This window comes from Opisthorchis viverrini (genome assembly GCF_000715545.1).
Source record: "Opisthorchis viverrini unplaced genomic scaffold opera_v5_61, whole genome shotgun sequence".
NCBI classification, from domain to species: domain Eukaryota; kingdom Metazoa; phylum Platyhelminthes; class Trematoda; order Opisthorchiida; family Opisthorchiidae; genus Opisthorchis; species Opisthorchis viverrini.
Window position 1 is genome coordinate 1,465,359 of NW_008751717.1, and position 14,748 is coordinate 1,480,106.

The window sequence follows — 14,748 nt, forward strand, 5'->3', positions numbered from 1 at the left end:
GGGGGGGGGGGCTGAAGTCAAGTGGAATTCTCAGATGATGACCACCCTTCCTTCTGATGACCGCAAACCAACACGTGTCAGCTCGAGTGACCCAAGACCGTTCTCCACACGCTCGCTAGTTTCACGCCTTCCGTTCTGTTAACACTGGGATGCTTGGCAATTTCTACCGCCTCGGCTATCAGTCTCTGTGACGTGGATCGTAGTCCTCGCCTCAAAACCCCAACATTTTCTAAGTCCAGTACGTGTTCCTATAACCTGGCCAATTGGGTGACCTGTTCACTTGGCCTGATGAAGCTTGTGTCAAAAGCGAAGCGTCCTGATTAGTTTGTCTGATCTTTTAACTTCTGTCCCCTACTGAGTGCTTCCGATTATATAGATCACCACAAAACCACCCGTACTGCGCTCTCCAAGATTCATGGTATATAAAGACTTCCGTGGGACAACAAAAAAACTACACGCATGCAGTGTCACCTTAAATATGTTGGATCCACCAAAGTCCTCCAAGTTGTAGACTCAAGGACTATCGGATGCACACAGGTGGCTGTGTTTATTGGGCGAACACACTAATTCTGTCGCGGTTGTCGACCAAGGCAAGCTTCTGGGTTTTCGTAAAACGAAAGCCATGGATTTTCTGAAGATAAGCTTTCGACCTACTGATTTATTTGGCTTTTGTCGCGTTTGCCATCCCTTCTCAAATTTGGTCTCATTTTGTGCTTTTTCTGTCCACTGACGACCTAGTCTTAAGTGTATTTATAGCAGTCAAAATATGTGGGCTTGCAGTACAAGTCTCTATGTGTCCGGGGCTGATCACTGGAATAACGCACGAGTTAAAGAATATTCAACTGCGAGGATAACTGGTCGCATTTTACGCGCAACAATAGAAATATGTACACTGTCACCACACTTATTTTTCCTAATGAGGCGGGGCGCAGATAAGAGTCGCTACGACCAGGCACAACATTAAAAAATTCAACGAGAAGACCCTTTTGATCTTTTCACCGTTAGCTTTCTCATAATAAAATCGCAGATACCTTAACTAACAAAGGAATAATAAGGTATAGTGGTCAGCTGATCGAGTAGATTACAGATATTAAAAGTTACACAACAGTGGTAATTCAAAAAAAGAGGAAAAATGTACAAGTAAACTGGCTTGTACTTTAGCTCAGGTTGTGATGACGGTTTTCTGTTCGTTTATTGAGCTACCAAGGATCTTTTTAATTGCAAATTAATCCGTCAAACAAATTACATACAAGCTCATGGTGCGGAGAACTCTTTCTTCCTCTGCTAACTATCTCACCCAAGAACGTTTCCTCAGTGACTGCTTTCACAAAATATCAAACACAGACTTCTGTCTCCTGGACTCCACGGATGCCTGGGTTTCGACACGATATTGTGCGAGAGTAATGGTGGAATGGATGATGACAGACGAATATGGACATCTGAAGAAACAACCACAAAGTAAGACCGATTTTTTCGAGGTCACATGCCCACAGGTTTAGAATGAAGAATAAGGAGCATCAAAGCAAAACAAAGGGTGGCAATAGAAACTAGAATCAGAAACCAATCAGGAATATTGAAATAACACGTCAAAAATTTATCTAGCCGCCTCTGAGCCCAAATGAATGGGATGTTCTCTTGAAATAGCTCAACTTCAACGTCAGTGGTGCACCTCAAGAAGGTAATCTGGCCAGGTTAAAACATGCTTTGAAAGCGAACCGCACGTCTTCCAGATGTAACAAAAACTTTACAAAGCACTATACAAGCGGATGCAAAATATCGAAAGGCACAAGCATTGATCAATATACCTGCAGATGAATCCATTGTAATACTGCCAGCAGATAAGCGACAGACCCTAGGGGTTTTGAATAAGCCGGGTTGCATAAAAAAAGTCAAACATCTTTAAAAAAAACAAACACGTATCGACTACCGCTTACAATTCCATTTCATAATATACCACTGCGACCAACAGCCCTCTGAGGCAACTGCAAGCGATATGCCGAATAACTAGCTGACAACGAAGGAAAGTGAAGATTGTTTGAAACAAATTATACAAAGAGAAGATCCAACGTTGACTATTGTTTTACTTCCAGGAACCAAGGGCCCAAGTAGGCAAAATATTTATACAAAGGTCTCAGGTTGCACAGAGTCATGTTATTGGACAATGTAACTGCGTTTTCGTTTGACATCACCACTCAAGTCAAATGAATCGACCATGGGCTCGTCAATGAAAGAATGAGTAAACCATTTCAGAAGAATCCGAACAGAACAGGATCAACGAAACCGGGAAGCATATGCGGGCCTTGGGTTGTGTTTGTGGATAGACCATTCGGATCTGAAGAAGGCACCTCTTAACGGTTGAAATGAATTTCAATAAGCTCATCAACTTTGAGTCATCACCGAAGTGGTAATGGGAAGGATGACAGATTATACTACGGGTCACTGAATTCAAGCTTTGGATACTCAATAGAGAAACAACTGATTTCAAGACAAGCACACAGTGAACAATGCCATGTATTAGGTGAACTGCATAAACTGCAACGAATACCATACTCGACAGACTAGAAGAAGGCATCTCACAGTGGTAAGAAACCGCAATACAGAGACGGGGGGATACGTCCTACCATCCCTGATCTCCATTTGTGAAGATAAAGAAGGACCGTGCAATCTAGATATGGAGCTGTTGGGACTTAAAAATACAGGGACAAGCTTAATACTATGCAAAGAATTCAGTCGGTTGGTGTATTGAAATTGACCGTTCCTACACCGCTAATAACCAGGAACTGCCAACTCAATGCTAACGCAGAAACGCCCATTAGGCCAACGGACCGTGAACAGCAGTTATTGTGGGGACAAACGAACAAAAGTCAAGATTAGGTGACCGGAGAGGCCAAGAGAATAAAGACATTCATCAATTAGAAGACCAGTTACCCAACGGGTCCGTAGGATTGCTCACACTGATGACAAGGAATTATTCAAATTGGCTTTCGTGAGTAGATCCTAAATCAACCCATGTATGAACAAAGTCTGCGCACTTCCGCTCACAAGGTACTGATATTTCAGCTCGACTGGTGATAGAACATTGGCACCCAAATTTTCCAGTGCAGCGACCGAATCAACAGCCATATTTACATCTATAACTACCGATGTTATCTACAAGTGTGGATAGCGAACTTTTGAGCAAAATTCAGGGTGCAATGCGTTCTTGCTATGCAGCGAACGATGTTATCTACAAGTGTGGATAGCAAACTTTTGCGCAAAATTCAGGGTGCAATGCGTTCTTGCTGCTTGATTAAAGGACTACGCTGTGCAAAATATATCAGTGGCTTCTACATTAACAATGGTCACGTGGACACACCGGCCATGATTCAGGAGCGTTAGTAGTATGCAGTATGCAATATGAAGCTTACGGTCTCCAGATTGGGCTTGTAAGCCAGAGCCACTCTGTGTTGACCTGATTTCCATTGGTTCACTCGGCAGGGGAAACCGGTATTTTTACCAAAGTTAAATTGTCTGCTCATGCAGATTCTAGAAAGTGATGAAATCATCATCTAAATAGACGTGGTGCTCTGAGTTCAAACATATTTGAAGGGGATTTTTTTTAGTTTTCACTCATATGTGCTTTGAAACCCTCATCCATCGATCCAACTTTGTGGGCATCAGGCAACGAAGATGTCCAGGTAGAACATAGGTTTGACGGAAAATGACGCCCGGGCATACCTGATGGAAGGAACTGTTCTTGGGATGCCAAAGCTTTTCATCTAACTGAAGAATGATACATTCTGTCAAGAAAACAATCCCTCGGTTTTAGGCTACCGGGGAGGAAATAAAACCAGCTACTTCAGGTACAATGTTGCACATGTCACGTTTTAGTCAGTGGCGATCATTTCCTCCACACTATTTGGAATAAGCTTTCCTAACTCATTTGCTGACGATTTTTTCGCTTCAATGTACCAGAAAAATCCTCAAACCAAACCTCCTTTTAAACTGTCATCACCCAGGATTTCTGCTGCACTTGGTTTGTTTAAAAAGACAAATATTTTCCAGGCTGTTATGCTCCACTGTTTTTCCTGAATGGTTTATGACATTTTGAAAAATTGATTGGACCCAAGTGGTTTGAATGGATTCGTGAGAAACGCCATACTATGGAGCGGAAACGGTTCAGTTACGTGGATGTGCAAGAGTGGACAGAAAGGACTCCAGAAATTGGACAGACAAGAGATGGAGCCATACCTAGAGTGGGGCGAAGGTGAGCTCAAACAGACCTGAGAAAAACATAGTCATCTGAGTAGTGAATGGCAAACTACTCAAGGTTGCATTTTAGGTTGAAACCCACACTGCTAAAGGATCAGTCTGCTACATTTGATTTCACCATAAAGGTTGTACAGCCTCCAGGGTTCGAAAGGTTTTAAGTAGTTTCTGGTGTACCTTACTTTAGGAAAGAACCATACTCAGTCGATACTTGACTTTCTCACAGAGCGCAGAAACTCTTCTGCAAACGTTTCGACCTCATAGTGGAACACCATCGTTGCGTAGTTGGGTGGCGGTACACGTTTGTGTATTCATCGACAAGCGTTTAGCATGTTTGTCCTTGAAAAGAGGCTATGTTTTCAGATGGTTGATCGTTTTAGTGATTACTTCTGTTGGGGCTTCTCGCGTCGAGTTTCGACTGATGAGCGTCTTGATTGCCTTTGATTTTACCTGTTGAATTTTTTCCGCTTATTTTCACGTCTGGTACTTCATATAGTATGTTTCTTTGAAAACCGGTCCCGTCTGAACACGTCTTTTGTTCCCCGGGACATTTAAATGTGGTCAAGTTCAGTTCGATGATTTATTGTATCTTTCTATCTTCCGAAAATTCCCTTTCTTGCTTCGTGTCTACGCTAGCCGGGGTTTTCGCCTTTGTCAAACTAGGCTGGGCCAAATGGCACGCTCAACCGTGTAACTGATGGAGCAAGTTTCATGCTGTTTAGGAGTCCGAATTGTGGGTCGTCTGGATGCTGACCCTTGAGAATTCAGCTCATTGAGCACAGCAATAGTGACGGATAACAAAATGACCAACCAAACTAGGAGGACGTCTTCTAGAGAACAGAACTCTTATCAACACAAGCTTAACAATGATCGCCACCTACACAAAGGCGCACGTCATCCCAGCTGCACACCGATGATGTTACTTTGACGGGTAACGTGGTGTTTGCAACTTAACCGTCGGACTGAGTGAGAAACTCAGTCATCAACTCTACTGCCCGAGCTACGATCAAACCTCACTTAATCCAGGGATGTACAGGCGTGCTTGCATCTTTCTATCGTTGTACTTTGCCACTGTAGTAAAAACGGATGAGCGAAACCCAAGAGAATCGTAGACAGTTTGCCACATATTTTAACCTACGTCTGTGACGAGTATGGAATACTGAATGACCATCCGCACTCGAGTACTAAACTGAGGGTAATGGGAGGTCCTCATACAACTGATCTGATCTGCTGAGTGCAGAACGTGGTTGTGTTCTGACCATCTTTTCCTGAGTTTTTACCCTGGACCTGCAGGTTGCCGACCTTTTAATCCGAAGGTCCTACAGATTCAACTGTAGGAGAGGATGTTGATCAACTCATTTTGTTTGGAGCGAATCTCCTTCTTAATGGCCGTAGGTGCCACCGATGAAAATTGATTGTTCCGTAGACGATGGATGTTATAGTGGATATTGTGATCGCACGCCTTTACAGCCATCATGAGGCTGGGGTGATATCGCGAAGCGAGATGAGGCGGGAGGTTAGCGTACAAAAAATAAGGATTTCTGAACATGCTTCTTGCTCGCCTGACAACCAGGTTAAGGGTTGGTGATTGTAAGTGCGTGGTGAACGTTGCGCTCGATTTGATGTAATGCCTAGGTAGGCTTAAAACTGGGTAGCAACGAAATCACACTGTTTGCGTCAAGCTAGCATGTTTTCGAATTGAGGCTCTGCTCAGTGATAGTTCACATACTGTGAAAACGCCTTCCACACATGCTGTACGAAGGGATGTGACACAATCTTTTTCGAACCATAATTTGATGGAAGACAAAACGACAGACGATAGTGTACGTGTTTATATTTACTTGAAAGCAACTGTAACAACCGAAATGGTTCATTAGGCGACCAATGAGCTCACATTTGTTTTTTCCAGCTTTTCGGAATGATCGAATCATTCCTAGACGTAATGGACTGTAGTTAAATGCTCAGCTCACTTCTGGCTGGAAGAGATAGTTGATTCTTTTTCATGCAGGTTGCATGAGAAGAAAGTCGCAAACTACCACTTCCCGTTTTGTCCTGTTTAGGGCCTTTAGGAAGACGGTTGCCCCAAAGTAAAGGTGACGCCCCTCTGAACCAAACAGCGGTTTGGTCGGATGTTTACTTTTGAGTTCATATACATGATGAAGAAACCTAGGTGAAGACTCAGTTTTAGTTTTGAAACAGAAACACCTCGGGTAGTAGACCCCTAAAGACAGTTTTCCACGACCATTTATGCAGAGGAACTATACATAACCTACACGATATAAATTCTGGACAAGACCTACAAAGAATTTGAATAAAGTAAGCAGCTGTACTCCGCATTAGTAGTCTTTTTTCGTGACCTTAGCTAGGAACAAACGTTCACTAAAAGTAAAATAATAGAATCAGCCACTGATCCTTTGAAACAGATGTTTAACCAGATGACTTGATAAACCAACCTGATAACGTTCCCGACATGGTAGTTCATTCGGAAGATCAAGACGGTTAACTGAAAGTTTGATTTTCACCTGGTTGTAGGTACAAACACGAATTCTGGTTGATTAAATTTATTTTAAAGTAATCTTTACTTTTTTAGATGCATGTATATGTATACATTCCGTACTCGTGATCCCCAAAGCGTATTCTTACGCTCAGCGAGAAGCCGGAGCGGACATCAGCTCAAGGCCACTCAGACGTCAGCGAATACAATTTGCGTGAGTGACAGATATCTTATTAAGACGCCAATATTATCTCGTGAATGAATGAACAACAAGGAAACAGAAAAGATGACAAATTCTCACACGTGCAAACCAAGATACGCATGTGATTTTTCTCATCTGGAACCGCGTGCATGTTGGGGCTTGGTTGCAGTGTACAAAGTGTGAAACGCGACCAAACCACCTGCTCGAGACTTTCTCACGTATGCCTTAATTAACTCAATGTGTCCATCATTCGTTTAAATGAAAAAGCTAAAAATTTACTGTTGAACCATCTTTTAGTTCAGTGCATTTGGTAGTTTCGTTTTTTGGTCAGCGGATTGATATACAACTTATAAGGCCATGTTGAACAACTGCAGATCAATAGCTGTCATCGGTGGTTCTTGTGTGCAGTACTACGCCACGTGACCAATCTGTTCATATTTATCATAAAGAATCTATCCAAATAATAATTCAAGCGGGTTCTAGGTGAGTCTCCTGTCGAAGCCAAATTAGTATGCAAATGAGTGTATTTCAGTAGGCAGTGACGTACTATTTTTACAAAAGTTACTAACCAACTAGATTGCTTTTTCTAGATATTTCCCAGGGAGAAATTTTCTATAATTTGAGAGTACTTAGTAGTAAATTCCGTCTGATTTAAATGAAAACACTGTTGCCTCCTTTTCTTTCCAAATGTCTTGCGATACGTTCTCAAGTATTCCTTGAGATAGAGTGGTGATTTGTCGGGTGTGTTCGGGTGCATTTATGGGGCACCAACGGTATCTTCTTTTTTGGTGACAAAACGTTTGTAAGCCAGTTACCAAACTCGTCAAACAAATCAATAGTCACTTGATCAACACCCTACATTTTTACGGAACACTAGTGTTTAACTCCGAATTCCGACGCATGATGCATGAATTTGACTGAGGTCTGTAGTAAGCCTTTCCTGAAGGATCTAACTATTCTAGGTTTAAAAGCAAACCAGTGTCCATCCGTTCCAGCCTCTGAGCGCACACATTGATACGTTCAGTGCACTCAATTTACACAGCTTTCATACTGATGGTTTTTCTCACTTGATAAACATTGCTCAACCACACAACCACTAACCCACAACTACGCACTGATGATGTCACCTCGATTGGTGATGAAACGTTTGCAACCAAATTGCTCAGCTCAGCGAACAAGCCAAAGACAAACATTGCTCTGTTTTAGCTTAATAGAAGGGAGTCAACTGAAAGCAAAATCTGATTGCGACGGACACTACTTTGAGCATTCATTATGTGGCTTGTGGACTAAACGTTCCTTCGGAAAAATAACTCTATCTGCAGTTTATTACACGGCGCTACGGGAAAAGAGTTTAAGATAACGCAAATGTGGCACGCTTTATAATCAGGTAAGTTTAGCACATGGAAAACCCATTTTTAGAGGAGTTATTCGAACACTGTGGAGCAAGTGAACATTGTTATAACATTCTGTTAAACCAAGCCAAGTGCGTTCTCTTCGAAAAGTAAAGACAAAAGAACTTCTTGATATTTTGATTTGTCAGCCATCGTAGGTCCAGAATAGAGCTGCCCCTTATCAGCCTCCGAGTGCACTTGCCCACATCCGACTTGGTTGGACGCACCACATTCTTCTAGATACCATTACGTATGCAAAACAAAACCATTAACCCGTCGCTACGTCCCCTAACAACGCAATGGTAATGAAAAGTTTGCACTCAGATCGCCAACTCCGGGAACAAACTGAGGACCACAAACGCCTAGCGTCCTTCTGTAATGCACGCAATGTATACCACATTCTTACGAGGAACTAAAATCGTCCTAGTGCACAATAACCTTGACAGTCACTGAATTTCAGGATATGATTAAAGTAGACAGACGTACACAACAGCAACGCCAACCAAACCATACTTTAGTATGATCCGTTTTTTCTTGATAACGTAGAGTTATTGCTTTCCTGAATGGATAATAGACTCGCTTTTCTCCTTTTAGTACGAACTGAAAAATGGACCTAAGATCTTAAGCATAGCTATTTAATCTACTATGACTGCCACATTCACTTAACGTATCCGTAAACATCAAAAGTGCTTTCACAAACCAGTTAGAAGTTTGACTTAGTTTCTGACTTGAATCTCTTTTGAAAGTGCCAACTGTGCGATGGAATAATTTCACCTACTGTCTACCTTAGAGAGGAAAATTCGAAGTCAAATGTGGCCAAATGTGAATTCTTGCGTTAGGAGTTCTAATTGCGAGATCAAAAAGGTGTGATGTCAGTTAAAGGGTGTGAAGTTTGGCATAAATCCAAAAGGCATCGATGGGCTTAGTACGGATTCAACGCAAAAGATTGCATTTGATTACGGAGACGTCTTTTATAATTAAAAACTGCCAGAGGACCTCATGATCGATGGTTCTGAACGTTTTTCAATTCAGATGAGGCGACAGTATCCACAAAGTCTGACAAAAAATGTGATGCGTCTTGAAATGCAATTCATAGTTAGCGTTTGCGAATTCGCGAAACATGTTACCTGTGAGGGCTTGCATAGGGCAAAGGCGGTTCGACTGACAATTTTATAATCTATAGACAGCTCAATTTAGCTTTCATAAAACGTAATCATAACAGAGTGCCAATGCTGCTCAGTTCACTTTCTGAAAATTTATGTTACGCATCGATGTTTTGTTACTGAAAAAATCGACGATACTGGTACTTTCTCTGAAACAAAATCCTTCAGTGTGGACTTCTATATTGCCAGTAGTTAGTCCCAAAATAACTTGTTTGACTGTAGTTCTACTCAGTAGTGGACGGTTGATCACATGCATATAGCTTATTTGCAGGGAACACGGATAGAATGCAAATATATTCAGTCTGCAATTAAGTTTCTATGTTGAAGTGAAACAGTCTGTGCTGAAAAGCCAAAAAAACTGTCTGGCTGCAGGTTTTTATTCTTCATCACCATCATTATCATCATCATCATCATCAGCAGCAGCAGCAGCAGCAGCAGCAGCAGCAGCAGCAGCAGCAGCAGCAGCAGCAGCAGCAGCAGCAGCAGCAGCAGCAGCAGCAGCAGCAGCAGCAGCAGCAGCAGCAGCAGCAGCAGCAGCAGCAGCAGCAGCAGCAGCAGCAGCAGCAGCAGCAGCAGCAGCAGCAGCAGCAGCAGCAGCAGCAGCAGCAACAAGCCTACCGTGAACTCGAAACGGCGAATTTCAGATTAGATAAACGTAGCATCGGCCGGTTAGTAATGAGTAACCAGCGCTGCGGCTCGCTTGCACTTAGAAAGAAAATAACGCCCTGATCACTGTGCACACCAGCCTTTGGTAGATTCCCACGCAACTGTTTTCTATTTGAGTTGTCAGTTTAGGTTTTAGGATGTTTCATTTTCGTATAGATTTCACGAACGTTTTTCAAATAAAAGGCCGGTGTTATCACATTTTTAAGTTACTTAACTGCACGTTTGTTGGAATTGAAGAAGATGACACTTATTATCTGAGTTAGACACAATTTAACTGGTATTTACGCTTCATCGTTTTGTTGTCGTGGTAAAAGCTTCCTTATTGACTGGGAAACGATGCAAATTTCCCCGTGGCTATTTTAATCGTGTGGCATTACCACTACGTTGATTCTGAGTAGACAACCTGAAACTCTCGTCGTGAATGAATTTTAAAACAAAATCGCATCTTTGTTTGATTGATTTGTCTGATCTGCTGTTGAAACCAGATGCATCAGCATGATTGACTTGCTGGAGTGAGCTGCTGATATTTATCAGACATCTACCCAAGAGGAATTTTGTTCGTGCGATAGCTGTTAACCTAACCGATACAGACGATAAATATCACGCTTTGTTAAAGCATAGAAATCAGAAGCGAGAATTTTAACCACAAAAATTACAAAGGAAGATAAAATAGAATATAATTGCTAACCTCCTGGATGATTGGGGAAGAAGATGAGTGAGACGAAGATTAGTTCAAGTTTTCCAGGTACTTGGGACAAAATCATCAGATTAGAGGGGTGTGGGTCTGTACATTAGTTTCATGGAAAAAGAAAAATTATGATTTCTGGGAGCATTGTGCAAGGTTTTCTATCACTAATCTGCTGACCTGTAAGCCATAATCTTGTCCCGTTGGATGGTGAGGAATGTAGTGGATGAGGTTTTATTCTTAATCGCGGTTGCTCTGTTAGAGGACGCAAACTGACCTATAGGCCACTTGGCATTACAGTCCGTCGCAGTACTTTGCCTGAACCCAGTTTGTCGGCTGTATTCACGGTGAATGCAAGAATTCCTCAGCGATGGTCCCAGGATCAATATAATGCACACTTATAACAGAGGAAGCCTTCCAGCGAACGGCAATGTAAACCGATTGAAAGGAAATTTTCAAATGATGTTATCTTGGAAGCCTTGCAAAATTATGCTGTTTTCTGAGTGCAGTACCAGGTCAATATGTAGTTTACTGTACATCCGTTATCAAGGTGTCATGCAAAGTTTGACCGTTGTCCTGCACCCCCGGTAGGTAGCTGACCTTCTGATATTGGCAAAGGGTACTGCGAAACACTGAATTTCGTGCGGTCACGTCGATACTCGGCATCCATTGCATGCAGGCGAACACATGTTGTACGATACAATCAGATGCTAATGGATAAAATTACGCCCAGAAGATGTCGAAAGTTTCCACTTTGCCGCCTATAACAATGAAAACATTTAAGTTATTCTCTCCGGAACAGTGGTGGCTCCCATGAACATCCTCACTTAGGCTCATTCTGATTAGTAAGATCAACTTGTCAATGCTTAGTTGGAATTCATGGTCTGAATCAACAGCAATTTTCACTCACTTGGTTGCTCCAGTTTTTCGGTAGACCAATATATATTCTTGGGTTATAGAAGCGGGAAGAACCCTAGAAAGCAAAATAATATACATTCATCAGTGAATCATCGAACGGCGCGTCATCCTCGAGATTTGTGCTTAGTAGGGGACCACTTTTGAACCGTGTCTTCAGATGTGAAGCGTTGAAAATACTTCTTTGGTCATGTCAGAAGTAACTCTTTTTGAACATTTGTAGCTTCCAAATAGCGAATGAATTTAGGGGGGGCTTATTACCGACTGGTTGGTTACCCTCCTCTGCCATGGGCTCAGTTGCCTTAGTTTGAATGACTTGCCCTAGTTCACCATTTTTTATTAGAAGTTCCCAGAGAGCCTAGAGTTTTTCATTCGGATTATCATTTATGCTGTTCCGAAAGACCCTATATACCAAGTATTCCAGCTACGAATAGACGGCCTGATATAACCTTCCAAACCTCTGAGAGTGTTAATATGGAACTGGGCACTGATTGCCAATTCAGATCTCTTCATTTCAAACTTGGCAGCTTTAAGCTTCTCTCAAGGCTACCTTACTTTCTGACCCCCCCTGTTTTTACACGAGAGGCCAGATGCAGGATTTTCTGCTATAAAATAGGTAGATTACATCAAACCGATGACCTGGTTGCCCCAAACTGGTTTTATGGACTATTCGGCCGGTCTGAACTTGTATCCCCATCAAGTTGACTAGTCCTTTGAAGAGTGTATACAAATCTTTCGAACCAGCAATTTCAAACTAATTCTGTTTAGGTTGCTATCTGGCCTCCAAACTGTACCCACTGGTGCCTTCACTCTGAGACAGCGATTTATACTATTCTAGTGGGGGCAGATAAATAAATGGAATGGAACGAGTCTTAGGGTGAAAGGTAGAACAACTAAAGATGAGTTGTGGAGGGGGGCTGGAAAACCACGCCGACTGGCATTAGGGGATGAATCTGAAATAGGTTACGTAATCTGTAAAAAAGCTCTTTGCTTCATTTAACGGCAATAGTTGAATAGGAATCAGCCTACGTTTTGTCAGTGCACGTTGTCAAAAAACTACTTAGGAACCTTCCAGCCTGATTCACTTACTGAGATTTAGTGTTAGACGCAGTTAGACAAAGGTACTAACTATATCTATGTGAAGTAGCTTTGTTTATAGTTGGTTGAACTTGCCAGACAGCTTGCGCCCGCCCAAATGTGGGCTGTGAGATGTGTCGGTGTGATTTCTACACAACCTCCCGCAGTAATTGTTCAGACGAGACAACAGTCTATTCCACAGGCAAGTAAACGTTAATTACTGCTATCGACTGAGAAATTTGCTGTTGTGTATGAGCTGTCAGAGAACGGAGCACTCGATATGCTCCGAAGAATAACGGGTTCTGTCATGAGGAACATATTTCGGACTTTCCTGAAAATTAGGCTTACCGTGATCTCGCGTGATCGTCAAGATTAGAATCAATAGTAATCAACATTGTCTGCGAATGTCACAAGCTTAAGGTTCTCTGGTTTGTTTTCCCCATGATTCGGCCGATGCTAAGAGTTCCTGAACTGAGGAAAACGGACCATTCCTCAAAATGGGAGTTGGTGAGATGAGAACGCCAGTTTGATAGTGATATCGATTACTGCCGGTTGCGTGAATTTGGTACGTCTCCGATGCCAGCTGCCAAATGTGTGCGATCAGCGAACATTACACTCACGGGCCCAAAAAGCACATTCAAACAACTTAGTCCGGATCGGTCACAAAATCGCAGATGAACTTAAAGAAACTCATATTCACAAGGTTTATCATCTTTAATTTGGAAGTCCAGTGACACCGTTTAAAGCTATTCAATTTAATTCAAACTCTTTGGACATTTTTTCGCTCTCGTGTGAAATATCTTTTTGTGGTTATTTTGGACTGGATGACTACGCAAATATGAGAAAAGTATCCATCAAAGCTACCACTAGTCAAAGAACTAGGAGTTTGCTGTAAACCTGGTTCATTTATGCTTGGGCGGCCAGCCCAAAACACCGGAAAAAATGAGATAGACCGACAAGTAAGCGGATGTGACAAGCCGGCGAACAGACAGCATACATATATATGTTACAAATACGCTCAGATTCATTCTCGAACCGCATAATAAGTTCCTCAGAAGAAAAGTTTAATCGTGTTGTCATTCAGTAGCCCACTCCAGAGCGCGGTTATCGTGCGTGTCTATAGTTGTTAAGCTGATATAGTCAGTATGAGCTATTTTTAACCTAAACTGTTCGATTTCGAAGCGAAAAGGCTGATTCTATCTTATAGAGTCTACCAACTCCAGGCCATCGATGTCAAATAAACAGAGGCGAAGAGCTGTATCCCATTTTTATGTGTGTTCGTTGTTTACAACTGGCAATAACAATAGTGCAACTGCAGCTTCATAAAATTACCATTTTCAAGACCTAGCTTATAAGGTTCCCGCTTTTTGCTTGTTATTCGATCAAGGAGCTCATCATCATGGATGAAGCTTTACTTCAATAATCCTCTTGATTTCCTTCTGGCATAAATATCTCATAATCAATTTATGGCACACGTTTCCGCAACCACTTTAGGCTTCTATAAGAATATGCACTTTGGGTACTCATTTATATGTAAAATCGAGCCTAACTTATCCACTTGCTGATGCGATTCTATACCCTACACTTTTGGGACGTGCAGATCTCCAGCAACATTTGAAGCTGATATCATTTTTGAAGCTGATCAGACTTTTGTCCGCTGTAAAGGTTTGGGTGATTCATCAGGCGTACACCCTAAAATAAAAAGTCCGCTTTCTATCAAAACCACTACATTCTCTTTCCTTGTATCCTCTTCCACTTCGGTCCCATTGGCATATCATCCCCAATTCTCTAGAAGGTGCATTTTTCTGGCGATTGTTTAGCTTCCACTCACAAATAAGACGGCACGTAGCGCGGGAGAAATGTACGCCCGAAAGTGAACGCAATCCGTCCACCAACTCCTTACCGAA

General features: G+C 42.1%; 1 protein-coding gene across 1 annotated transcript; it reads right to left on the bottom strand.

Moving 5' to 3' along the window:
- Positions 1 to 9,874: 9,874 nt before the first annotated feature.
- Positions 9,875 to 13,236, bottom strand: T265_03983 (hypothetical protein; the record flags this gene model as incomplete). Its single annotated transcript, XM_009168590.1, has 2 exons — positions 9,875 to 10,112; positions 13,190 to 13,236. 2 exons carry the CDS (start codon positions 13,234 to 13,236, stop codon positions 9,875 to 9,877), a joined length of 285 nt encoding a protein of 94 aa, XP_009166854.1.
- Positions 13,237 to 14,748: the final 1,512 nt, after the last annotated feature.